At 41.9% G+C, this 27,355-nt stretch overlaps 1 protein-coding gene across 37 annotated transcripts; it reads right to left on the reverse strand.

Moving 5' to 3' along the window:
- ubap2l (ubiquitin associated protein 2-like) lies at positions 1-25,903 on the reverse strand. 37 transcript variants are annotated; one of them, XM_074614095.1, is made up of 31 exons: positions 25,768-25,903; positions 24,058-24,196; positions 23,432-23,509; positions 22,257-22,367; positions 21,046-21,220; positions 20,116-20,181; positions 19,996-20,043; positions 19,778-19,823; positions 16,602-16,646; positions 15,645-15,751; positions 15,228-15,290; positions 15,072-15,124; positions 14,785-14,870; positions 14,195-14,375; positions 13,303-13,501; positions 12,832-13,154; positions 12,496-12,668; positions 12,058-12,178; positions 11,511-11,550; positions 11,212-11,398; positions 10,139-10,205; positions 9,518-9,833; positions 8,297-8,385; positions 8,134-8,187; positions 7,939-8,020; positions 7,550-7,767; positions 7,187-7,292; positions 5,772-5,897; positions 3,363-3,430; positions 3,042-3,239; positions 1-1,297 (listed from the first exon to the last, which is right to left on the reverse strand). In XM_074614095.1, the coding sequence occupies exons 2-31, from the start codon at positions 24,151-24,153 to the stop codon at positions 1,202-1,204; spliced, it is 3,618 nt and encodes a 1,205-aa protein (XP_074470196.1). In that variant the 5' UTR covers positions 24,154-24,196; positions 25,768-25,903; the 3' UTR covers positions 1-1,201. The 37 variants fall into 37 exon arrangements, with proteins under 37 accessions (XP_074470196.1, XP_074470197.1, XP_074470190.1 ...); XM_074614096.1 differs by having other exon boundaries at positions 19,996-20,031; positions 20,104-20,181; XM_074614089.1 differs by having other exon boundaries at positions 19,996-20,067; positions 20,104-20,181.
- Between the last annotated feature and the right edge of the window lie 1,452 nt (positions 25,904-27,355).

A 27,355-nucleotide genomic window follows, 5' to 3' on the forward strand; every position in this document is an offset into this window, starting at 1 on the left:
AGTACTTGTGTTTTTTTTATATATGTACAAGACAAGTTTATCCATTTAAATTGTTTTTAAAACGCACAGTACAAAAAGAAAAAAAGAAATCACTGACAAAAAAAAACCCATAGTACAATTCTGTCCATCAGTATTCAATGCTGCAGGTTTCCTTACAATGGGAGACAGGTGGTGGAGCAGGGAGGAGAGGTGGGGGGGCCTCAAAAAAAATAAAAATAAACACACTGGAAGGCAGACTGGGTGTGTATTGGCCTTGGAAATCATTCAACATCTCTTGCAGAATAGGTGGGGCCTTTATGCAAACATATTTATAATTCATGGGAACAGTTACTGTACAAGTGTTGGATAATGAAAAATTCTGTGCTAGGCAAAAAACAAAGCACAGTACACAACCACGGCCCCCGTGTGTACAAACATGCACGCAGTCACATGACAAACACACTTTCCTCACAGTCAAAGCCAGTGAGCTCGCTTATATGTCTTTATATATAATATATCTATATTTGGTAAAAAATAAACTTCACAACTCTACCAATTTAGAGAATTGTTTCTTCAAACTTAAAACGACATAAAAAAAAACAAAAAAAAAAACATCTAACAGCAATTAAGCAAATTATTGTGTTTGGGGAAATTTTGTGTGGGAGGGAAGAGTTTCCACCAAAAGTAAGGGAGTGGGGAGTTGAGGGTGAGAAATACAAAACCAGCCTGTCCCCCCACCTTCAGATATTACTTCATTCCTCCCCATCTGCAAGAAACAAAATTGGGGGAGGGGAAGACGAAAAAAAAAAAAAAAAAAGACCATACAGGAAACGTTCATTCTTTTAGAAAACAGTTCTATGTTACATACAAGTCAAAGAAAAAATGGGTGGGGCTGGGGGATTAACACGATACGAATTCCCAACACTCAATATTTCACCTCTTGACGGTGTGTTTCTAGAACCATTTATCTCCGGTCTCCCCTCTCTTCTAAGCCCCCTCTGTCCCTCCCGCCCAACCATGCATCATTACAGTGCTCGTTCTCTCGGCACAGCACCTCCTCTGACCGCGGTCAGAGCTGCAGGAGTGCTGGGCCAAGAGACTGGAGAGGGAATCTCTGCAGGAGGAAGAGGGAGTTTATATGTGGAGACTGTTTTGCGGAAGGAGTGACGAGCCCCCTTCTAGCTTCTGTCAACAGCGTGGAAGGGCTCCCCGACGGTGGATGTTAGTTTGCCCCCCAGCTGTAGCTGTTGTATGCGGCCTTGTTGATCTGAGCCTTCTGCTGAATGGAGGCGTTCTGGCTGCGCTGTCCAGTGCCGCTCTGTGAGAGAGGACAGAGTTCATCTGTAAGCTTTCCATTCATGCCAAGTGTTTACTCAAATATTGTGTTAGTTCAGGGACATGATGAACCTCTATACACTTTGTGATTCATCTGCAAAAGACACCTACATTTAGTTACACCTGTATGTCAGTACATACAGTCATGTTCAAGACATGCACACATAACACATGTACAGTCTTTAATGTTTGTTTTTCCAGAACCAATCTTAATCATTGTTTGTTGTTTTAACTTTAATTTTAATTTTTAAAAAAGGGACAAGGGGTGCAAATTAGCTTCAGCTAGACGCCCTGAATACATTACATCTTTTGCCTTGGTTCTTCCTATGCAACACAATGTTAATCTGTATTTTAATGTTTCTTTATTCAAACCTCATCTTTATTGTTAAACAAATTAAAATAAAATAAGTAATGGAATGTGTTGCTTGGTGTGCATTACATTTGGATCCTACAAAAAAGATCCTCACAATGTTTTGAAAGGACGGGCCTCAGTTGGGGCTCAGTGTGGTGCATTTCTTTTGTTGGGTGAAAGCAAAACGGACCAATCACAGTATTTTGTGACAGATGTAATTTTAGCATGAATTTGAAAGCTGAACTACTTTTAAACAAGCCCAGGAAGAGCGCCGGGCTTTGAAGCAAATTTTCGTAGTGGCCAAACGAGGGAATTACAACATCTGTGTCCATCACGTGATGCCATTGGGCCAAAAAAGATGTTTTCCCATAGACTTACATTGGGAAAGAGACTTCTGTTACTTAGCAGATAATTTTTTCCAGTATGAACACTCTAATAGCCCCCATTTAAATCATTAGGTCCTAAAGGTTGTAAAATGAACTAATAGCCGAATCCAGAGTTATTTTCCTTTCACCGTTCATATGAATGGGCCCGGGCCCGAGGTTGGACCAAGGGCTGGGAGGCGGAGTTAAAGGAAAACCCTACTGCGCCTGCTCTATGGGCCCAATGGGTGCGGAAGATTGCTGGAAGATCCGGGTACTTTATCACTCGGCAGTCGAGCCATTTTGGCTTCACGCGCCACTGAGCAACTCTCATAGGAATGAACGCTGTATCCAGTTCTCTTTATATAGCCTTGGTTTTAAAGCCATCTGCTGATCGTGAACTGTCAAAAAAAGCAATCTCATCCGTGCACCCCATAAACATATTTTATGCAAGATCATTTTGTAACCATGGTAACAAGTGTAGGCTTCAGGGATTGAGTGCAGGGATTTTGAAAGGAGTAGAGCAGGGGTGTGCTAAGGTTGTGTCCTGCTGTGTATTCTGGCAGTTACTCATTAAAAAGGAAGTGCCCACACAGGAGCTTCCCCCTTCTAATAATAGGGTACATGACATCTCCGTTTTGTCCCTTTTCTACCCGTCAGTCATTATTTTTGACAGATGAGGCCCAGTTGCAGCCTCAACTAATATCACTCTTTTTTCTTAGTGAGCTCTGTGACACCAGAGAAGAATGATAAACACTTAAGATGCTGCACGATCTGCTTTCAGTCGCTGGAATTTGATTTCCCCACGCAGGTCCATGTAGCGTCTGTGACTGACTATAAGTTACCTGTAACTCCATATGATCTTGTGATAGTTTATGATAAACTGTGTGAAAGCAAAACAAACCAGAACTAAAAGACAAAAGTATTTTTTATCTTGGGACTGAACTACAGGTGTGAAAGCGTCCTGCACCAACAGATGGAGACAAAGACAACAACAAAACCATGTGCACTACCTGTCCGTCCTGCTGCAGGTGGTGGTGCAGAATCTGAGAGTGGGGTTGTTGGTGCGGTGCCAGGATGTGCATGAAGGGGGCCGGGGCGTAGCCAGCGGCGGCCGGGGGGTTGATGGGTCCTCCGCTCCCCAGAGCCGAGGGCAGGCTGAACGAAGCTGCTGGCGTGCCAGCGTGGAAACCCTGCTTCTCAAACGACTGCTGTAGGAAGTGACACAAAGGACAGACGTGACATTTTTGCTCGATTCAAACTGCACGGAGGGGGTAGGAAAGAAAGTCCTTTCCTGTGACAAAGGGGTTGAAATATTTATCATTTGTAATTACCTGCGTCTTTGTGTAAACAGACCCTGAAATATCTGGTACCCCCGTGTTGCTCGATGTCACAGAGACTCCTGCAGAGACAAAGGAGACGGGACACAAAATTAGTCCAAAAACGGGAAGAACTGGGCGTGTTGAGGGAACATCCACCAAACAAACCATGCCCAGCCACATGGTTATTTTTAGATTATAACCAGCGTAATTGCTATATGGTGTGCTAACAACAAGGAATCGGATACCTATAATTCTATAGACACTTTCTATATTTGTGGGAACACTTTCTCAAATCAAGCATCTGAGGAAAATAAAAAAATCGTATGACTTAAGAACAAAAGAGATTCCTGGGAAATTGACATCTATGTAAGCATAAGTTCATAGATGATTTGAGTTGAATTTCCCTTTCGTGAGGACAGTAGAGGAGATGAAAAGGCATGAGATGAAGAGGAAGAAGAGGTGAGAAAGATGTTGTAGCAGCGTATCAGTTCCAGTCAGCCGCAGTGATTACAGTCTGACTGTATCTGGTGGTCACTGCTGTGGTTGTTCTGGCACACAAGACCCCCTGTATCTCCATAGAGACGCAGAACAAGGTCAACTGGTGTAAAAAACAAGACAGGGAGAGAGAAGGGGGGGGGGGCACTGGACAGGAAAGACATAACAATGTTAATGCCTTAAAGTCCCTTAATGTAAAATTCATGTTTTCTCAATCTGTGAGCAAGAGCACTGATCACATGATGAATTCTTCCTAAGGTAAGTTAAATTGTCATTCAGTCTGTTGTGTAGACCATTTTCATGGCTTTATTAAGACATGGCAGTTACGGAAAGAGCCACAATGCTAATGGGATATTTGGCACCTGAAGCCGTGGCACTGCTAGAAAACAGCAGTAAGTTGGAACATAATGTTATTATTGAAGAATGTTTGAGTCCCTTAACAGGCTGCATCAGTGGTGGTTTTTAAAACTGTCGGAGCCTTAAATAATATCCATTGTCAGCACGAGAGATGCTCATCCCCATGTGCCGCTGTAGTCTATCACTATCATTAATCTGATAGCATTCGCTTCAGACTTTTTTTTTACTGTTCAAAATGTACCTTAAAAAGGTATTTAATACTCTTATCAACATGGGAGTGGGCAAATACTGCATGTTTGCTTTATGCAGATGTATGCATATATTTATTATTGGAACAAAACAAAAATTGAAAACAATGACAAATATTGTCCAGAAACCCTCACAGGTACTGCCTTTAGCATGAAATATGCTCAAATCTCAACATGGCAAACTCAAGCCCAACAGGCAACAACAGCTGTCAGTGTGTCGACTTCACTATGACTTGTCTGTAAAGGGGAGACTGGTGGGTTCCCATAGGACCCATTTTCATATCTTGAGGTCAGAGGTCAAGGGACCCATGCCAGTTTTCCCCCACAAAAATGTAGCGCAAGTTTGGAGTGTTATTTAGCCTCCTTCGCAACAAGCTAGTATGACATGGTTGGTAACAATAGATTCAAGTCATTGAAGTTAGATTTTCAAGTTTCATGTGATCCCAGTATCTTCTCTCTAGCTCTAAAACCGAGCCCGCTTCAACCTATAAATTGCATGTTGCGTTAAAGAAATTAGTGGCGCTAACACATTATGGTGTTAACTTTCACACCCATAAATAATATTCATGAGATTTGTCACAGAAAATCCACAATGCAGACCCCACAGATCATGGCAGGAATACTGATGATCAAACTCTCAAGCGCCCTTTACAGGCCAACTTTATACCATTCTGTGTGAAGAACAAGAGCATCATAAATGTGCACATTGGGAGTACTGCTGCAGCCACTTGAAAAGCTCTTCAAACGGTACATCCACACACACACTCTTGAATAGCACAGCTGTATTTTACAAGTAATATCGACATTTTGTTGCCCTCTCTCTCTCTCGTATTGTAACCTACTTCACCCACAGGACAGTGAACTTGATACTCTGGAGATGGACATACCAGCAATGACAACATGAGTGAAGAGCAAGCAACACAGAGGGAAAATGGGACAGCGTCAACCAGAACAACTCATCAGTTTGTGGCAGCCACAGCCTTTGTGATCCGCCACATTTTTGACTCTAAACCTGATAATTACGTAGCGTTAATGTCTAGGAGATAAAAAAACAGATTGGATTGATGATGAGTTGCCCTGGAAGAGAACAGGAAACCGACAGAATGGCAGACAAGGCTAGTAAGAGAGGCAGGCTGCGTTGGACTGTCTAAAAGCGGATGTAGTGTGACGGGTCTTCCCACAGGCGCAGCTCATCAGCGATGAGGCAAAGGAACGAGAGCGAAAGAGTGGGAGAAGGATGGTTGGTGACACAAGGAGGAAGACGGGAGGGATAGGGTTGGTTTTTGGTTTTTGCTTTATTTTGGCATGTGGCGGCACTCACCGACTCCAGGCCCGCTGACAGAGCTGGCTGGCTTGTTTTGTGCAGTAGCGGCAGCGGCCACGGCAGTGCCGTATCCGCCCTTACAGAAATCCCCACTCCCTGAAGCCTGGCCCACATCCTCATAGCCTGCAACAGTCAGACACACAGCCGCAGCCCACAGCGTTAGACACACCAGGCAGGGGAAGCAGACCCGCCTCAAATAGCATTTGCAAATAATTCGTAGCGTTTGTTTGAAACGGTGTACCACATGGACAGGTTTTACCACAGTGTGACGATACAGATAGTGTCAAGTCCTCTAGGAAACTCACTATAATGACCAAATACTTCACTGTAATTATCTGAACTTTGACACCAAATGCATTGTCCTGTGTGGCAAAACCTGCCAATCCAGTACAACAAGCAGGTCAGAATCAACGCTAACATCATTTGCAAATACTATTTGACCCAAGTCTGAGGGGAGGAGGTGGGGGAAGTGAGGGGGCAGGCAGGGTGTGTGTGTGGGAGGGGGGGGTGGAGAGTGAGCTTGAGTTGGGTGATGGCAGAAAGCAGCAGATGGTGCAGCTTAGAACGAATAGGTGTCGCACATGTCCTGACCCAAGGTGGATAGTGAGTGATGAATTAAAGTATGAAAAATAAAATATAGCGTCACTGAAAAAGAAAATAGAGTAGCAGAAGACCACTGGGAAAATATGAAACTGCTGAGAGAAAATATGCTAAGAGTAATGGGAGGATGATCCATTTGTTGGTTTGTTTGAGATGAACGTGTGTGCAGGGGATGTGGTGGAAGGTGAAGCCTTGGGGCAAACTCCACTTTCTGAAATGAGCAAAGCAAGCTATGGAAGACAGCAGGAGACCGATAATCTAACCCCTCTATTATTTAAACTGGTATAGCCAGGTGCCACTCTTCAAGCCCATCTTCCCTTTCCCATCCTGATTAAATGGCAGTCCCATATATTTCATCACAAGAAGCCATTTAACCAAAGCGACATTTTCTTGCCATCATAAATCAGCTGAATTATTGAGACAAGTTCCGTGTGTGTACAGGCGATGAAAACTGGGTACAAGGTGCAGATGCATCTCCAATATTCAGACACAACTAAACCTCAATATTAATCATGCTCAATCCGAAAACATTTCAATTGACTTTGAGGTCAACGATTCAAGTGAGTCAGCAGACAACAATGTGTTATGAACCATTAGCAACTGCCTTGACACAAGCATAACAAAAAGAAGTCGTTGTACAAGCATCGTGTTTATGCTTGTAGATGCTGCAGAGCTCAAATGAAATATGCACTCCACACCGATGAGAAATCAATTGTGAGAAACAGCACAGGGTTATTGGTATGCAAGTATATAGAGCAGGACCTGCATGACCCCCTCTCAACATGCCGCTTCAATATCGTTTAGTGCCTCACCAGTGCTGTATCCATGGGAACCATAGCCACTAGCCTGCTGGAAGGGTGTGGCTGATGCATTGACGCCGACATTCACACCGTGCTGCTTTGACGAGGTAGGAGCCACCTGGACAAAAACAAAACCGTGGCATGTGATGTCATCAAGTGGTAACCAAATAGGGTAACCAACGTTTGTCTTGTAGGGTCACAAAAATCCAGGATATAGTATTTGCTAGCCCGTTCCTGTCCAAACCCACCCATTTTCCTCATGATATTATGATGCATCTGTTCCTTATGAGAAGATATTAAAAACAATAATACCAAAATTAAAAAAACTCAGGGTAGGAGCAGGACTGTAAGTTGTGGAGACTTCAGTTTTCTCACCGGAAACACAGCAGGTCCGTACTGGAAGGTATTGGGCAGGCCCGGCATGCCAGTGTAGTATGGGAGGCTTGTGTAACTGTAGCCAGGTGGCAGCGCGGGGTTGAGGAAGGGCTGCTGCGCGGTGTGATGCGTCTGGGTCTGGTTCTGTTGTGTCTGCGCTAATGTGGTGGCCGGAGACGGGGATGATGCATCACCTCGACCAAACTTTGATAAGTCACCTGCAAATACGGGAAACGGAGAACGACAGGACAGAGTGGAGAGTAAAAATAAGTCAACACTTTAGATTTTTTTTTTTTTTACTTATTTAGAACACCACCACACAATATAAACCCCCTCCCTACGACACAGAAGGTTCAACTTTTACTAAACACATTTGTTAGATGGCTCACCGGAGTAAGGGTTGCTTGTCAGGCCGCCGTCTCTGCCGGTCAGTGCTGTCGTGGGAGTTGCAAAGGGGATGCTGTAATAATCCTGGAGAGAAAATTTTAATTTTTGTATTAAATAAAAATACAGGACGTGAGGTATGATTTATGCGTAATGTTTTTATTGCAGGAGTTGAAGACTTTTCACAAAACAAAACTCACCAGCGGTATTCTTGTCTGCAGCATCTGTAGGTCATCATAGCCGTACACCTGAGGCTGAGACGAAGCACGTGTCAGAAAAAACATGTTACTATATCAATTATATAACAAACTCTGGTAACGCTCAGATTGTACAAAGACTGACTTGATCCTGGCAGGAACTTACAGGGTAGGCGTGCAGTAGTCCAGGGGCCATGATGTATGGGTTGGGCAGTAGAGGGGGCACTCCAGGTGGCAGGTTTGGAGGTGCTTTCCCTGTAAGCACAAAGACATAAAACTTAAAAAATGCATTCATTTGCCCAAAATTAAAATAATAAAGTAGCCGTCTGGACTTAAATGAGTATTCGGCTGCTTGGCTGGCAGTCAGCGCTTATGGAAAGCTCTGCACTGGCAAATAAGTATATGCATCTACAGTATTTTCGGTGTGAAATCACAACATAACCTACAGATACAAAGCAGGGCAGCACAATCAACCATGATCAATTCCCAATGTCAGTTCTTGCCCATTACAAATCTCATTTGCACATAAAAATGATTCTACCTGATTTCAATTCGCAAGGAGAGACCCGTTACAAGTGCTACAAATTTCTCCCTGAGCTGCATCAGTAAATAACAAGACCGCAATACACCATGTGATAAACTATTCACCGGCAGAGGGAGCAGAGAGGAAAACAAATCTAACGTGTTTATGTGCGAGAGACAGAAAAAAAAGCTTCAGAGGAGTAACCAAACTGAGAGTAAGATGAGTCAGAAGAATGGGAACCCGGCCAGAGATGGTGAGGAAATGGAAACCAATTTATCCAACCCAAAATCTGAAAAAACATTGCTGTTTTACCAAATAAAAGGGTCATATTCGGTTATCAGTTAGTACAAATTTATACAACCACCTGAAAACCCCCGCAAAATACATTATGATGAAGCTACAGAAGCTTCAGATAATGCCTGCCATCTGACCACACAAACCATAATGGTTCCCAGTTATAACCATAACCAACATAAAAATCAAATGAGGGATCAAAATGAGGGATTAAAGAACAGTATTAACACCAGACAAGCTCTACTTAATGCTTTCAGTACACTCAGATTATGAAAAACAACTATGGATGCATATATAATCCTGACAGTCCATTTAACCAGCAAGTTATTCAGAATTGTGAAGCCCTGACACCAAATTACCGAGGCTACAATTAACTCACTGGTGCTAACTGTAGACTGACAGCGCAAATTAAAGTAAGTAAGGAAGACAACGTGAGGGGAAAGGAAAAGCTAAAATACTTTAATTTTGCTGAGCAATTTCAGCAGGCTTTGGATGTAAAACGGTCTAAAGAGGAGTGGCTATCAAAGACAAAGTGTATTGTTCATGTTTGTGCTTGTGTTTATGTCTAACCTGAGGATGCTGCAGAGATGCGTGAGGAAGTAACTGAAGAGGGAATGGCCGAGGCCACCGAGGACATTGAAGCGGCGGCTGCTGCAGCTTGGACACCCATGGAGGCAGTGTTGAGGCCCATGGCCAGACTGCTGACGGGGCCGAGGCCGGAGTGGGCTGAAACTGTGGCAGAGCCCATGGAGGAGGCCTGAGGGCCCCCTAGGGACACCTGCGCAGCAGCCACCGAGGAAGAGGAGGAGACCGATGACGGCACAGCTGACACGGAGGAAGGGAAGGAGGAGGAGTGCAGGCTCGAGTCACCGTCTCCGCTGGGATGCTGTACAGACGGAAGGAAGAAGATAAAAAGATGCGGTTAGGATTGATGAGATTACATTTCCATTAGAGTGAATGGACATCTAATGTGTCCATCTGCCATCACAGGAAATGCAGCTTTGAAAATGCAGAGATGGATGGAGATGCACTGTGACTGTCCTGCTTAAGTGTGTACACACAACTCATGGTTTCTGTCTGGTTAAAAAAACATCAAATCTGCTTCAAGGATCATAAAAAAGCAAAAGACAATATTCTAGATCCACATGATGGGTTCTGGTATAAACACAGAAATAAACATAAAAAGCTCACCATTAAGCTCGAGTTGGATGTCCGGACTGAAGATGGAGCAAGGCTGTTCTGATGCGATTGGTGAGAGCTGTAAAAATACAGGAAGCTTCAGAACACATCTCAACTATCTCCGAATCCCATCACATTTACTGATACACTGGCTAAATTGTTACACAAAAAGTCAGTGGTCATGTCTCTAATGTTAAATCCAGCGATACATGTCCACCAGGTCCGGCGAGGACACTAGGGGACGCGCTGCTCCACTCAACTGGCCGTTCAAGCGGTGACGTACCCTATCGTGGAAAGCACCTGATTGGTCCCTGGTTTTCTGCTTGCCGTTTCAAACAGGAAACAACATGGGGGCCTGCTCATAAACTTTCTGTTATTCAGTCTAAACAATTCACCAAAAGATTTAAAGCCAGAGGCTATGCCACTGCTGAATCTCGTTTTTATTTTAGAAATAGATTGCCTGGTTTGACAGCTTGGTCCAAGTTTCTTGAGCTGGATTTGTCGCGCTGGACAGGCTCATTTGCATAAAGTTGAGATTTTTCAACTTTATGCAAATACAGACCCTCGCCACAACACTCCCACCATGCACTGGGTGACTGCTTCTCCTGCCTTCCATAGGAAATGGATGGAAAGACCTGAGACGACCTCCGTCACCGGATCTGGTGGAAATGCGTCGATAGGGGAGCATTAGAGTGCACACTCATGAGTGGAACCGCTGACACGACCCCCTAAAAACGTAAACAAAGGACTGTTCCCGCCTTTTCATTTTGAAGGAGAAATGGCCAGTGAGAAAACTCCAAAACTTGAGCAACCAATCACTGTGACAGACTTTTGCATTTGTAGGGCTGGTCCTCTGTCCAGCCAAAAAAAACATTAATATCATTTTCATTTCTGATTTCTCCAGAAAAAAGCAAAACAATTGTGTTCTCAACCGCTGCCCGACTGCATTTAGTGCCTGTGCCCGTGAATTTATATAAATTCTTACCCGTTACCCGACCCAATGCAGGACTCTGCTGAGAGGTCATAATTTAAGATACTAGTTAATCTCCTACTTTATTATTTGTATTAATTTAGCAGCATCTCACTTGTTGTGCTGAGGAGGGGGCATGGTGCTTGGAGGCATGTCTTCACTGTGCCCCAGACCGCTGAGGGATGTCTGATTGGATGTAGTCAACAAAGAGGCAGAGCCGCCGTCAGACAAAGTGCCCATGTTGGAGACCGGTGTGACCAAATCAGAGACCTGCTTGCCTGATACTGCAGAGCCTGCTGCAGCTGGGGAGAGAGAACAAATAGGTTTCTGGAATAAATTCCAATCCAGAGTGATCAGGAAAAATTTCAACAATGCTTTCAAAGAAAAAAAAGAGCTTTGTAAATAGACACCTACCTTCCACAGATTGTGTTGTTTGCATTGAACTGTAGCCATTCTGTAAAAACAACAATGAAGGTGAACTCGCAGGTTTCTATGGAAACAGGCCATTCTTAAGAAGCTGAAGGGTGTTGGGCTTTTAGAAACAGTCAAGCCGAAAAGCTTGTTTGCTATGCAGAGCATAACAACTACAAGTCAGGTTTGAAACCAGTAGTGTTTTACAATGACCACAATAAAACAAAACAACTGGAACAATGAGTGAATATAGAGTAACACCAGTTTTTTTTTAAACACTTGAGTTCAGGTAATGATCTCTAAATGATTTTAGATTAAACAAGAACTTTAAATCTTGAGACCCCGTCTTAAAATCTTTACAGTTAGACATTTACACCAGGAGACTTCCACATTAAACCAAAGCCTTTCCATCATTGATAGTAATAAGCTCCAAAGGACCAAGTGGGGGTTAAGCAAGCTGCCCACACCAGCCACTCCTTTAAGTACTAACACAACACCATATCAAATGTTTTACCAGTTTAAGTGAAAAAGAGGGAAGCGTTGGCCTTACCTTGGGCTGCATATCCTTCTGAGGGGAGGAGGAGAGTGAGTGAGGGTAGCGCCGATTCTGGGACGCTCTCTGATCGTACATGTCCATCTGACTGGAGTTGGAGAGAGCTGGAGTTGACTCACTGCAGATTGTGATGGCATTGACAAGATTGTGTTCTTAGAGAACAGTCAGTTGCTCTGACTTGAAAACTGATCATCAAAACCTAAATTTTAAAGCACTTTTAAAGACTAGAATGTGCACTTAAATCTATAATTACGACCCAGTACTTCTGCATAAGAAAAAAGAAAAACTTAAACTGCTTTTATTATGTCCAGCCATAATAAAAATGCTAAAATATTTCACTGTGAACATGCATCTCTAAAAAACACAAAAGGGGTGTAAATATGAACTTTATCTTCATATTAAAAAGGTACAAAGTTGTATTTTGGATGTACTGACCTGTTGGGGCTAGTGTAGAGACTGTTCTGAATCTGGTTGACTGATGTTGTGGTGGCGGGGGTGGACTCATACTCTGGTAGAACTGGTTCTGACCCAAACTGCAGTGCTCCAAACTGAAGATTGAGGCCCGAGATGTCTGTTGAGCCAGGCATCTCTACCGCCATTGCAGGAATCTGAGGAAGATGAAGGGCATTTTAAGATTTGGCAAAAATACTTTTGAGTCTTTTCCAAGGATGGTTTCTACAATCCCAGAACCAGCATTTCTTATACTTTTCTCTCTCATAAAAAAACAATCATCACATTTAAAATATGCTGTAATTTGAATTCAGGTGTTACCTTTGTTGTGATGGAGGTCCTCTTCTTCTGCTGTTTGAGTTTGTGTTGCTGCAAAGACAGTGGACTCGAACCCTGGGCATCTGAGGAACTTGGGGAAACTTGCTGACCTAGAGAAGGGACTGCCATTTTGGGAAGAGAGGAAGCAGGCGGAGGCACCGCATGGGGTGAGGATGTTGTTTGTTGTGGTAAGGAAGAAGACGAGGAGGAAGGAGGCATGCCTTTGTCCTGCAGGAAAACATCCAACATGGACGAGGTGGCGGCCTGGTAAGGCTGCCGCTTTGTAAAGGGCGTATGGACCGCAGACTCCGCCTGAGTCTTCATATCTGGAAAATGGATACATTTAAGTTAGGAACAAGACCCTGAGAGCAGTTTGGATTGTCCTACATTGAAAAAAGACTTATGTCATTATCCTTAAGATGCTCAAGGGGAGTGGAGGAAGATCAGAGTAATTACAGTAGGATGTTATCTCACCGTATTGTCCCAGTGACGTGGCACTGGTGTCCCAGGATGAAGGGGTTGTCGTGGGAGGTCCAGTCTGGGAGTGCTGGGCTGCCAGCTGGGCCAGTGCCTGGGCTGTTTTATACTGCTCCAGGAACTGAGAGCCAGTGGTCCCTGTGCTAGCTCCTTTAGGATCCCCCACATCCCCGAAACCCTTGCTCAGCATGCTGACCTGCAATGTTGGCAGATTATGACACAGTTATCACCATAAAAAACTAGAAAAGTGCTTAAAGGCAGATCAGAACAAAAGAAGAATTGAATCTCACTCAGTTGTCCCTCCCGGCTCCCTCACAGTCAAGACGGTTATAACATCACACAACATTGGATATGGAATTTATCTGCAGATGTTGCGGTTCAAAATGAGACCAAACTTTTCTCAGACTGTCAATTTTTGAGCCACGACAAAGGCTTGATTTTAGCCTAGCCAATTGCCGGAAATGCGTTTTGCTACTGAAGCAGGTGGCCCCTACAGACCGGTTAAGAGGAGTGAGGAGTCAGCAGTCAATGACGGTATAAAACAGAAAAAAAAAATCTTTTTTTTCCTTCAAAAAATTGTGAGTCACCGCTACCACGAGAGGTCTTTCAGCATAGAGTTATAAATGAGCACAAAATATTAGACTAATGGTTCAGTAGTATACGTAGCTGTGAACAGACAGATACACACACACAAGATCAAATGCATAATCTCCCCACAGGCTTACGCCTGGCAGAGATCAAAATATTAGTGCTACATGACCATAGTTATGACATGATGTCAATGGCTCCATCCTTTTCCTGTGCCGCTAGGAAGTGGTTGATAAAACTTAAGAGATAATTTGCATCAGTAAGTAAAATCTAAGAGCCAGGGTGTTTTTGTGAGTCTCACCATGCTGTGCTGAGTGTAAGGGGTGCTGGAGGATGTTTGGGAGAGTGGCACCCCTTGCTTGGAGTTGCTGAAAACCAGTGACTGGGACAAGGAGGCTGGCTGGGCTGCCTCCATGGGGGGGTTTTCTGTCTCTGAAGAGGAGGATGGGGGAGTCTTCCCCAGGAGCACCGCAAGGTCAATCCTATAGCAAGGGGGAAATATTCATATTCAAGGAGACATTTAAAATGTGATCTGTGTCAACTCATGACTAATTATTTTAGGGCTGCAACTAATTATTTTAATTATTAATTAATCTTCAGATTATTTTCTCAATTAATTGTTTGGTCTATAAAACATCAGAAAATGGTAAAAACAAATGTCCATCATATTTTTCCAAGGTGACGCCTTCATAATAGTTTTATCCCCCAACCAACAAAACGATATTCAGTTTACTATAGTGCAAGACAAAAAAACACAGCAAATCTTCATAATTGAGAAGCCTGAGCCGTAAAATATTTGACATTGAGCAAGCAGTGGGCAAATGTAATTATTCTGTCGACCAATTCCAGGAAAAGCATGAGTCAGGGTAATAAAGTGCGTAAGTGACACACCTCTGTCCTTTGGTGATGGTAACATTCTCTTGAGGCAGAGGCACGGATGCCACACTGGAAGCTGTGAATATCTTGGTCTCTGAAAGCTGCCGAGGAAGAGAAAGTAGAAGATGGAAGACGTTATAGTTGGAAGAAAAAAGTTAACATAACTAGATTAAAAAATGATCCAGTTTTCCATCAGAGAAACAATGCTAGAATCTGTTATAACTTCTGGTTTGTCTTTAGAAGTTCTCACTTAATGTTATATTTAGAGCTACAGCAGCAGTTGCATGAGGTTAAACACTCACATCCTCATTCCAGTCCTCAGTGCCCCACTCCTCTGTGGCAGTCCTCCAGGCACCTATGAGTCAAAGAGAAATAGTTCAATACTACTGGGATAGGCAGAGAGAATCAAACAGAATAAGGGATGCATAAAAACAACATAGAAGTGAAGGCAGGTTTACCAGGAGCAGAGTCAAACTTGGGCGGGGGGAAATTTGTTCCCTCTCCTGCAGCGTATTCCAACCCTAGAGACAAAGACAGAGGTGAGGAGATCAAAGTTGTATGTAATGAAAAGAGATGATTATACTTTAGTCAACTGGACATACAGATCAGACAGAATGTAAAGATCTAAGAGGAATACAATATGTCTGTGACTTATAAACAGTGTGCACGGTTGATGAAGGAAGCTTCTACACCCAGCATCAAAAAGCGAGCGTCCTTTGAACGCAAGTGAACCTTTCCTTTCATCTTTACCGCGTGAGCTTCTTTGGGATGCTGATAACAATTTATTAAAATTGTTTCTGATGGTAAACAGATGCTTCATTGATAAGATTAACTTCTCTTATTGGAGGGCAACCTTTCCTAATAAATTAACTTACTTGCTCCCTCCTCGAGCTCCGCGCTTCCTGTGTTGTTCCAGGTGCTGCCCCCTCCGTAGTTTTCTTCTGTCTGGGCTGGCTCCGCGTAGTCGGCAGGGTTGAATGTTCTAGGGAAGAAAGCGATAAGTGGGTTGAGAATTGAGTGTATGTACTCACCGCAGCTGAAGGGCTGTCAACACTGCAAAAAAAAAAAATTTCAGCCACAACTGGGTGCCAACACACAATAATCTGGGGTCCGTTTTTAACTTACCTTCTACAGGTCAAAGTTTGGAAAACGTTAAGCAGAAACAGACCCCCAATTCATTTCTTAAGAGCTTCAAACCACTCGTGAGCTAGTTGGTTGTGCGCCTGCATATTGCACTCTGAGTACTGTTTGAATAAATCCCCAACTCTGCTCTTATCATCATTACACTTCTAGCTAATAGAAACACTTCAGAAAAGGAGTGACTGGGGTTTTAGCGGCAAGAGGAAATGATAAGAGACTGAAGTGAAACCATTACGGTCTTACTGTGAGAGCTTGTACAGTCAAGACATGCAAATAAGGACGTGTGAGCATCTAAATACTGTTTTTGTTGTTACTCAAAAACTCATTCCTGGTACTGCATGTCTTTCATTAATCTGACACATCCGTGCATGCTGGGAAAATTACAGCTGGTGCAACCTGGCAACATGATGAAGTACAAGACTTTTCTTTTGAGTCAAGCCAAGCCGCTTTCATTATTTGTCAAAGATCCTTCCTGTGCGAATCTGAGGGCATGTATTGCTTGCGTGATCAGATTTAACATCACAGATTTCAGAAGATCATATCTTTTTCATATCCTATTAATAGAATGAGGAGTAATACTTTCCGTTTTGATAATGTCTTATATTACAACATCCTGTTTTATGGCACTCTTTCTATGGCACACTCCCTACAGAAAACAAGAATAACAGACACACCAGAGGCGATGCACTCACCTCTCACCTCCTGCAATATCATATGTGGGCCCCTTATCAATCTGGCTTTAGAGGAAAAATAATGGCAATTACAAGAAGCACAACAAAATTAAAAGTAGAAGATGAAGCTTTTGTTTTTCAAACCACAATCCAGAGCAGCAGCGTAAGCAAAAATGCCTTCGATCTGCCTATGTCAGTGTTGTAACACTCTACACCACCTGTCAGTCACTCTCCAATGCAAGGCAAGCCAGTGTGCTTTTAGTCATGGTGGGTAAATAACACAGTCCAAGAAACCCAACTCATCAGAGGTAAACACAATGCAGCCACAAACACAAAAACCAATGCTAGATGAGAGCAGTTATGCAAGAGTAAATGCAGTAATCTTCCCATTGATGCAGTAAACCCTAAACAATCTCAGGAATTTCAATGGTACCTTCAATCACACAGCCACATCATCTCAAAGCTATTACTGAACAGCTGTACAGGATGCTGATGTGAATGCATCAGTCAGTATTCCATATCTTCTCCATCGAAAGAAATCGCCATCTAAGTCAACTAGTCGCATTTGATCTCACTGTTATTTTCTAAAACAAAGTGGCAAACACATACTTTGTGATAAACTTTGACCAGCTTCAAATTTAATTGGCTCAATTTAGATAAACAGCTCAGTCTCCACCAGAGCAAAACCACACTTTTACTATATTTTTGTAGCCGTGTCCTACAATATTAATATACCATTTTCAGAGGGTTTATGTATACGCTAGATGGAGAGGCCTCTATGGATACAACAAACTGGGACACCAATGATCTCTTCCCTTGGTTTCTTTTCTGCAAACTCAAGTAGAGAATTCAAATACAAAGGCTGCTAACAGTTACCCCAAAGAAGAGGCAGCGCTGTAAATGTGCCAACCAATGCTGTGGTACAAGTGAATACAACTGGCTACATAATGAATGCATCCCCTTCACAACAGGCAACATCAGCAATGGAGGAGGTTGATTATATGCAGCCATGTTACGGCCAACACCACTCTGGATGCAACATTCCTGTATGTGTCACAATCTGAAAGGGCAGATTCAAGATCAATTCAATACAGTTTTTAAAACCATGATCTGATCCAACAGCGATGAGCCAATACTTTATACACGGACAAAACACCCCTATTTTCCTACAAGGTGACACATTCTAAAATAAGCCGCAAAAAGTGAGGTTTCTATTACTTCAGTAACTAATATTGTTCAAAACACTGAAGACTTCCTTAAACAAGGTTGTCAAACTGGGGCAGCTTTAAAGATTGAGTATCTTCTATATTGCATTAAATATTAAAAATGAATGTGTCTGAGATTCTTGGAATCATGATGGTTTCCACTAGGGGTGGAAAAAAAAAAAATCAATACACTATATTTATATATTGTATCGATACACGGAACTCAAGTATTGATCTTTTACTATATAAACTATTAACCTCTTATACATAGCCAACATAGCCTTTGGAAGTCATAACTTATCTACAACAGTTATGCTTAATGACACAGGCATCAGGCAACTAATAACCAAATACCTCCTCATTCTTCGTATTGGCCACTGAGTAAGTGAGTGAATTTGTGTCTGAGATTCTTGGCACCATGAGGTTTTAGCTACTGTTAATATGGAAATAAAAACATAATCTGCTGTATTTGTTGTTGGTAACCAAAATTTGTGGTTAATATTGAATTAATTTATCAATAGAGTACCCACATTTTAATCCTAGTCATTTAAGTTTTACGCCAACTTTAGATCAAATCTCTTTGATCAGCTTATGCATCAGTAATGAAGTGTGGTTCTTGTTTCCCTTGTGAGCTGACAGTGTTTGATTCAGTTTAATTTAACATTTTTGAGCAGAATATGTGTATGTGAGGTGAATGATACACGCTGCCTTAGCATCATCTTAAATGTACTAGCACAAGGTACCAATGATACACACATACACACCATCACCTTATCACACAATAATAAAGCAGATAAGATCTTTGATCAGTTTAAGACCGCTTCCTTTAAAGCCACGTGTTTCATTTGAGTCACCGTGTTTAACTGACAGCGAAGCCAAGCTGGTAAACTGAGTCTGCTAGCAGCAAGAAGCAAAAGCAATCACAGAACTGCTGTGTGGCGTGAGGTTGGGGGGGGGGGGTTAGGTTAACATGAAAACTCCTTAGCTAGCACTGCATGCGTTTGCAGGTGGAAAGCCCCGCCAGCACTCAGCTCATTTATGTCCAATATGACATAAAGAAAGCATATTGTAGTGTTCCTTGAAATATGCAAGTCAATATCTGGGTCCACACTCCACAAATGTACTTAATATTGTAGGGCATTTTCACAGCATCATGGAAACACGGAGCATACAGATAAAACCTAAAAGACTTCAGGTTTTGTTATAGTTATTGTGTGCACCTCCACTTGAGCAAATATCTGTGAATTACACCAAAACACTTTTAGTTTCATTCAAGTCGTCTCTACCTTCTGAGCCTGTGTTCAAATATGTATTTGTGGGATGATTACAGTAGCTTTGAAGCACACAGTCAACACTTTGTACTCATAAGAGTGAAAATTACATCCAGGCTTCTCTTGGGAGGAAGCCACTCAGCCGTCGACATCACTAGAGAAAGCCACATCAGGTCACATGTGCTACTTCAGCAGACCAAGAAGATTTAAAGATCTATAACTGCAGAGTAACATCACACCTAACTGCTTATAGTCAAAGCAGGAAATTTGTTATGACAGCTACAATGTCGCCCATTAAATGATTAAATTGGGCAAGAATGTCATCACAGTTGAAAGAAGTACTTCCTCTGTAATGACACATATTGAAGCTGCCAGTATAAGATGCTAACTCACCAATGACATTATTAACAGCACACACAAGATACACAGAACAAGCAAAACACAACTGAATTATGCTGCAGTCTAGGGCCGGAGAGCAGAGACACCCTTCTGAGGGGATCTATCAAAAATTGCACTCCAAATAAAAATGTTTAGACATCATGTACACTCTGAAGAGTGTTATTCTGCCCACGCTGCTTTATGCCATTGGCTGATGTATATTCTCCCTCCTTTGGATTAAGGCTAAACAATAGGCTGGGGTCCTGCTCTCTGGTGACCATGGCAACAGGTAAAAGTGGAACAAAAGGCCCTCTGGTTTTAGGCAACGCAGGTGTTCCCTTACCCCATGCCCTGCGCCGAAAATCTGCCTCCTCGCCGTCCAGATACTCCTAGGGAGACAACAAGACCGTACTTCAGTTTCTGAGCTTGACAACTATGTTCACAAGAAAGAATGGCAGCGGTTTAAGAGAAAATAAAAACCCTCCCTCGATACCGCCTCGTTTTTATTAGATACATTTCCTTCACAAACCAGTTTGTCTAAAGAGGATTACAGCCACTTACCGATAGTCCCTCTTCCTCTGCCTCTTCCCCTTCGGCCTCGCTCTGCGCCTCGCTCTGCGCCTCGCTCTGCGCCTCGCTCTGCGCCTCGCTCTGCGCCTCGCTCTGCACCTCGCTCTGCACCTCGCTCTGCACCTCTTCCAGCTATTCCAGCCTTGCCTCCGTCCAGGCCATTCTCCTGACCGCGAACTGGAGTCAAGAAGAGAGAGCGGCATCAGATTAGACACTGCGCTGCATGCAGATGTCAAAATAATCATATAAACTGAGAAACTATCAAAAATCGTGGTGCTGTATGAGAGCCGAGTAGCCCTTCATTCAAAATGAAGATGAATGATAAATCTCTTGCTGGTTATCATTTACTGTGGCACACACTGTCCCCCCTTCGGGATCACAGCCGGGGCTAAGAAGGGTCTACTGGTGTGCTACAAATTACTAATGGCATAATGGAGTTGACCTATGACATGTTGATTTCCATGATTAGTTTAACGTGCTTTCATGCAGGTGATGTTAGAAACTGCCATTTTTTGAAAGGCTTCTTATTGTCTTCCTTCAGTAATTTTGCAGTACATGTGCAACACATTTCTCTTTCTATTAAATTTCTATTCTTACTATCTTCATCTAACAGGTAGAAGCCACGCTGTTCTACAAATTTATAAGCTACTGTTGATGCAAATTAGGTTTCCCGCGGTAGTCGGTGTTACAGGGTGTTCGGGTATACACCGATTACATTACTTGCCCACCACCCCCACCGTCGTTTTGCCTTTTTTATAGATAAAACCCATTTAGTTCATTTTGGTCTATCAGCGCCGTGTTGTCAATACATAGTCGGACAACGGACGCTACAAACTGAAAGTGTCTGCTTCGTATGGAGTTGGAATAGCTTGCACAGAGGAGTCAGATTACACACGCACGCACGCACATTTTGAAGTACAGCCGTGTTTTACAAATGACAAATGTTGCTCACAAATTGCAGATAACAAATATTCATATTTTATAAACACATCTAAAAAATTAAAACAGTGAAGCCACAGTAAAAGAATGGTTAACACTTACACTCCCGTCCCCTGCTGGCTCCACGCCCCCTACGTGGAGCTCCACCTCGACGACGTGCTACATCTTTCTCTCCTCCTTTCTCCCTGTTCTCTTTTCCTTCCTCTCCGGTCTCTGCCTGGCTAGTCTCCTTCTGGCCTGAAACCCCTTTCTTCTTCCCCACCATTTCCCAAGAGTCCTTGGGAAGAAATAAAGACAGCGTCACACTGCTGGACTCATTGACTTTGTACTGAGTCACCAAGACAGAAAACAACCACTGAAGAAAAGCTGCCATAACAACAGGACGATGTAGACAGCCAAAATATGACCACAACTAAAAGAAATGTATTCATAAACAAACAGGTTGGATGTTGAATGTAGCCTGGTGGTCAGTATGGCATTGACTTGAGACAATTGACTGGTCCACCAGTGAGACAACTGGTTATAAAAAATGTTTCTGGTGGTCTTCCTCACCATGTGCTAAGTCTACATCTGACTACTTCTGAGTTGGATTTCACTTATGAATTTAACACAGATGCAGGGTGGGCCAAATATGGCAACAGTTACTTTAAAAATCACAAAGTGAAAACAAAAACAAACTCTGTTCCTCTTGTCGGTAATATCCCAGCAAGCAATACTCAACTAGTTCATTTTAAAGTCTCTCCACTGAGCCTGTATCTTGACAATGCAAGGAGCTGCCAACCCCTTATCAGGTCTGATTAATGTGCTGCTGGCAAGACCAGTTTCCACTTTTTCTGGTTTCAATTTCCCCCATATGTTCTACTAGTTACATTTATATCAAAGCTGTATGTAACTACGAGGGATCATTGAGCTCGTCCTTACTGCACCTGTTTTGCAAGGCCAATTCATACATTGCAATGTTTAAGAACTGGTCGTACATGAAATTATCAGAAAGGATTCATTTTTCTTAATGGGTCAGTGAAAACTTAATAGGGGCATTCAGAATTGACATACTGACCAACAGGGGATGTACAGAAAATGTGTTTACAGTGAACTTCTTTTTACACCTTTAACTTTACATACAACTTTGTCTTAACTAGGAAAACCCTGCTTCTGTCCATTTTCATATGATGCTATACATTCACAGGATCCCTACTTGTACAGTCAGTGTACATTTTTAGTCCAATATCACAGTTATCTGACCCAGCGTAGCACTGATTTCTCCAGAATCTGGCCCTCACAGCGCTATGCCCTCACACAAAGCCAATACTCACAGTGTCTGGGCTACCCTCCAGCAAAACGTTAATGGCTCTGTTGACATCCCCGTTGCAATCGTGCAGTGCGATCATAGACTCATCCTGGTCCTTGCCTGTGATGTCAATCAGCTGCAAAAGAAGGAGTGGTACGATGAGACACACAGGTGACCCCTGGCTGACACTCCCGGTGTATCGTTATTTAAAGGCTCTTATGTAGTCTTGTGAAAAATGTTTTTTTTTAAAAACATACATAAATGAGAACACAGGGTTAGCTACAGAACAGCTCGTCTGGCCGCTACCAGCAGGGATTCAGCATCTTGATCACTTCAGTAGCTTAAACACAAGGTTAATTTTCCATAAATATTGTGATGTCATGCCCTCTTTCAATGCCTTTAAAATTACTACACATCATAATCGAGTATGCAAAAGATAACCTCTCTTATCAAAAGGTCCTGATGACCCGTTTACAGAACTTTCTGACCTTAGATGCCATTTTAGGGTCTTACTTTTTTAACTTTGACTTAATCATTAAACACAATATTTAATGCAAGATTCTGTGTAACCACACTGAAAAGAAATGTAAAGCCACATGGGCAGATAAGTAATCAAGTGTATGATAAATTTGAGCTAGAGCACTAGTTCTTAAAACTAGTAGGGATGTCACGATACCAGAAATGTAGTAGTTCCACGTAGAAATTCCACGATTCTCAATACCAATTCGATACCACAGAAAAAACAAGCAAAAAGGAAGAAATGGACCAAGAATCTGGTATTAAATCATTTGCTTTGTCTCTTTCTCATAACTGAGATTGTGCCTTAAATACATAGTTCAAGCATTTTTTTCTGATCATTACCATAGCCAACTAACACATTTTACACAGAATTATATATTATTAGTATATTTAATATTCAGCCCCATTGCAGCTTTAATATAATGCACTGAATTCTGTGTCACTGACTTTATGTGCTTAATGACATCTGGCAAACCAAATATGCAATAATAATTGTATATATGCAATATGCATAATATAAGAGACACACATACACACCCAATGCAGGACACAATAGACGTAATATTATATGTACCAGAGCTAAAACGCAAAGTAGTGCTACTTAACTATTTTCAAAAGGAACAAGAAAAACTACACAGGAAGGCTGAAGTAGGACAATAGGATGTGCATCTATCTGCTCACCTGTTTGACCTTCTCTTCAAAGTCTGCATCATTGTGGTCTGAAATCATCTGCGCAAGTCGGATCTGCTCTGCGGTAGCCTGTTCCAAGAGGTACGAAATATATTTGCAACAAACAGATTTTCATTCTTGTAAAAACATAAAAGCACAAACTCATATTTAGCCATTTGTGAAATCTTTAACAACTTTTTATGCAAATATTATGCCTCATCTAACAGTAAGTAGAGGTCTTGTTAGAAACGCTTAAAGACGTGCACAAACACTACATCGTACCTATCAAACTTGTGTGATGTTAGCTGGTTCACTTAGATCAGTGGCTTAGTTGATCAGTGTAGTTCAGACTGAAGCTGAAATGCCCAAAATCAGGCATTTCCCTTCCGATTGTCAACAGTCCTGATTATCCTGTATTGCATTCATTAGTCTATTGAAACTCATCAAAAGCCTACGAAATAGGACTGTAACTGGCATAATACTGTCCCAATTGTTGGTGTATGTACTATGTAGCTTTGTAGAAACTGTGTCTTAACAAAACAAGTGACATTTAGTAATATATTGATTTCTTCAACCCTAGTACTAATCACTGTGAACGTGGGCAATGTGACAGGTGGGTGAGGGTGAGTGAGGGGTACCTGAGGCCTCTGCTTGTGCTGTGTCTGACTCTGTGTCTGGCCCTGTGTCTGCTCCCAGCTGCCACGGGCTCGGTTCCCGCCCATGGACGTCATCATTTACAGTATATACAAATAACAGTATTTACAAAGGAATTAACACCTAAAGGAGAGAAGAAGGATGAGAGAGAGAGAGACATTACAGACCTGTGACTATGACCTAATTATGTCATCATGTACACGTCTGGTGGTGCACTCTTGAATACACCACTTCCTCAAACTGCCTGGTGGCTTATTGCCTAGTGGGGGGGTTGGCTAGCAGCGGTATCAAGAAGACAGCATCAGCTTTGTTCACAGAAACGCCTGCAAAACGTTGACAAAGGGGTGTTTTTCAGCCCCCTTTTTCTAAGGCAATGTCTAAAAAACCACAGTTAGTCTGACCCGTGAAGCAAAGAGTACCACTGCTGCACTCCAAGGCTTACAAGTGCATCATATTTGCTTATATTTAAAGAGCATTATGCAACACTTTCTATGTAAAAATAGCCTGGACCTATATAGTGAAACAACAGTATATGATCACAAAGACACGGTGGATAGATCTACACTGTTTTGATACACCAAAATGAGACAAACACATAATAGCACATTCGACTATAGTAAACCGTTAACCTTGCTATCGCCTGCTGCTTTAATCTTGCATACGTTACGTAAATGTGGACTAAACGTGAGCCACAAAACATTAAAGCCCTAAAGCCAGGGCCCAGTCTAAACATATCCAATTCCGTTAGCCAGCCACATGGTCAAACAATGCTAGCTAATACTTGAGAGGGGAAAAGCATCCAAGCTTTGAAGTCTTTGGTGGGGCTTCCGCTTCTCACGGTGTTCACCTCATGGCGACAACGAGGCTAATTCACACCGCCGCTAGCTAGCTAACAAGCTAACTGCTATAACAGGCAACCAGCTAACAAGCTAACTGGCTATACAGTTAGCTAACAAGCTAACTGATATAACAGGCTATACAGCTAACAAGCTAACCAGCTAACTGGCTATGCAGTTAGCTAACAAGCTAACCAGCTATAACTGGCTATACAGCTAACAAGCTAACCAGCTAGCTAACAAGCTAACCAGCTAACTGGCTATACAGTTAGCTAACAAGCTAACCAGCTAGTTAACCAGCTAACTAGCTAGCGTTAGCTGACTTTGCTTGAAATAGCTACAAGTTAATTATCTAATCAGCTGCAAGCAAAGCAGACTAGTGAAGCTTTCATGTTCGACCAAACCAACAAACGCCCATAGCACTACTTCTCTGCTAACAAATGCTAGCCATGCTAATTTAATTAACGCTAACTAACCAACGTCTTTTCTTGTAGCTAGGCAACGGTAGCCAGTTAGCTAGGTTAGCAGTAGTAGTAGCCGCTCCATAAACTGCACCACCGCCACTCTAGAACATTCTATCCCCGCTATAGAGTCTGATGTCCAGGCTCTCCACATTAGGAATCACCGAGGCTAAAGATAGGCCTGCAGGCCGCTAAAATGAAAATAGATAATACTGACCAGAAACCTCCGGCTCAGTATTAACACACTGCTGCTACCACAACCGGACCGACAAAGTGCTCTCGTTTGTCGAGATTTAGGACAGGATATATATAATTCCTTAAACCCCAAGTTGATACAACTAAAGTTGGGGGAAATAAGGCGACTCGCTCAACACAACAAGCGAGAGACTGAATTTACCTGTTTCTTTTCCACTCTGACACCACGGAGAGCTGCGTCACGTGGTTCACTCACAGCACACAGGCAGGCAGGCAGGGCGCTGCGAGGAAACTGGACCCACAACATGTGACCACACACACACGCACACACACTGAAATAGTTTAATATTATCAGCTATGAGCTAGGACATGCCACTAGAGGTGATGGTGGTGGGGATGCAAAACACAGATAATAAACTTTGGCAAAAGTGAGGGATGTGGCATGTGAGAGATTGCATTTATCTTGTAAAAAAATATATGTATACCATTACAGTGTTGGGGCCATGAACTTGACAATATGCACTAATATATATATTAATATATATATAAATATATGTATATATATATATATACATATATTTTTTTATAAGATAAATGCAATCTCTCACATGCCCCATCCCTCAGTTTTGCCAAAGTTTATTATCTGTGTTTTGCATATATATATATATATATATATATATATATATATATATAAAATATTCAGAAAGACTCAGGTCTCACATGTTAGTGGTAGTACAGTACAGTATAATATAGTAGTAGTTACAGTAGTTAAGAGACAGGTTAAGAGGTAGGAAAACAGATAAATAATAGATCAAATAAAATACATGAAAGAAAGCACAGACATGACAATAAAAAGCTGTATACACTACATAATACACAGTACACAACAATACATTTACACAAGACTTTATTAATTAATTGTGCAAATAATTGTGCAAAAGTATCCGACTGTGCAACTCTGAAATCCTTATTGATGCAAAACACAGATAATAAACTTTGGCAAAATTGAGGGATGTGGCATGTGAGAGATTGCATTTATCTAATAAAAAAATATATGTATACCATTACAGTGTTGGGGCCATGAACTTGACAGTATGCACTAATATTAATATATATATATATATATATATATAAAATATTCAGAAAGACTCAGGTCTCACATGTTACAGTGGTAGTACAGTACAGTATAGTATAGTAGTAGTTACAGTAGTTAAGAGACAGGTTAAGAGGTAGGAAAACAGATAAATAATAGATCAAATAAAATACATGAAAGAAAGCACAGACATGACAATAAAAAGCTGTATACACTACATAACACACAGTACACAACAATACATTTACACAAGACTTTATTAATTAATTGTGAAAATAATTGTGCAAAAGTATCCGACTGTGCAACTCTGAAATTGATGCAAAACACAGATAATAAACTTTGGCAAAATTGAGGGATGTGGCATGTTAGAGATTGCATTTATCTAAAAAAAAAATATCTGTATATTATAACAGTTTTGGGGCCATGGACTTGACAGTATGCACTCAGTGAAAATATTCTGAAAGACAGGTTAAGAGGTAAGAAAACAGATGAAAAAATAAATTAATGAATATAATAGATCAAATAAAATACATGAAAGACAGCACAGACATGACAAAAAAACTGTATCCACTACATAATACACAATAAATTTACACAAGACTTTATTAATTAATTATGCAGATGTATCCGATTGTGCAACTCTGAAATCCTTATTGAGGTAGAGACTTGTTAAGGGCCCTACTGGTTTAGAAAAAGG

Source organism: Sebastes fasciatus, chromosome 17 (assembly GCF_043250625.1).
Source record: "Sebastes fasciatus isolate fSebFas1 chromosome 17, fSebFas1.pri, whole genome shotgun sequence".
Classification (NCBI taxonomy): Eukaryota; Metazoa; Chordata; class Actinopteri; order Perciformes; family Sebastidae; genus Sebastes; species Sebastes fasciatus.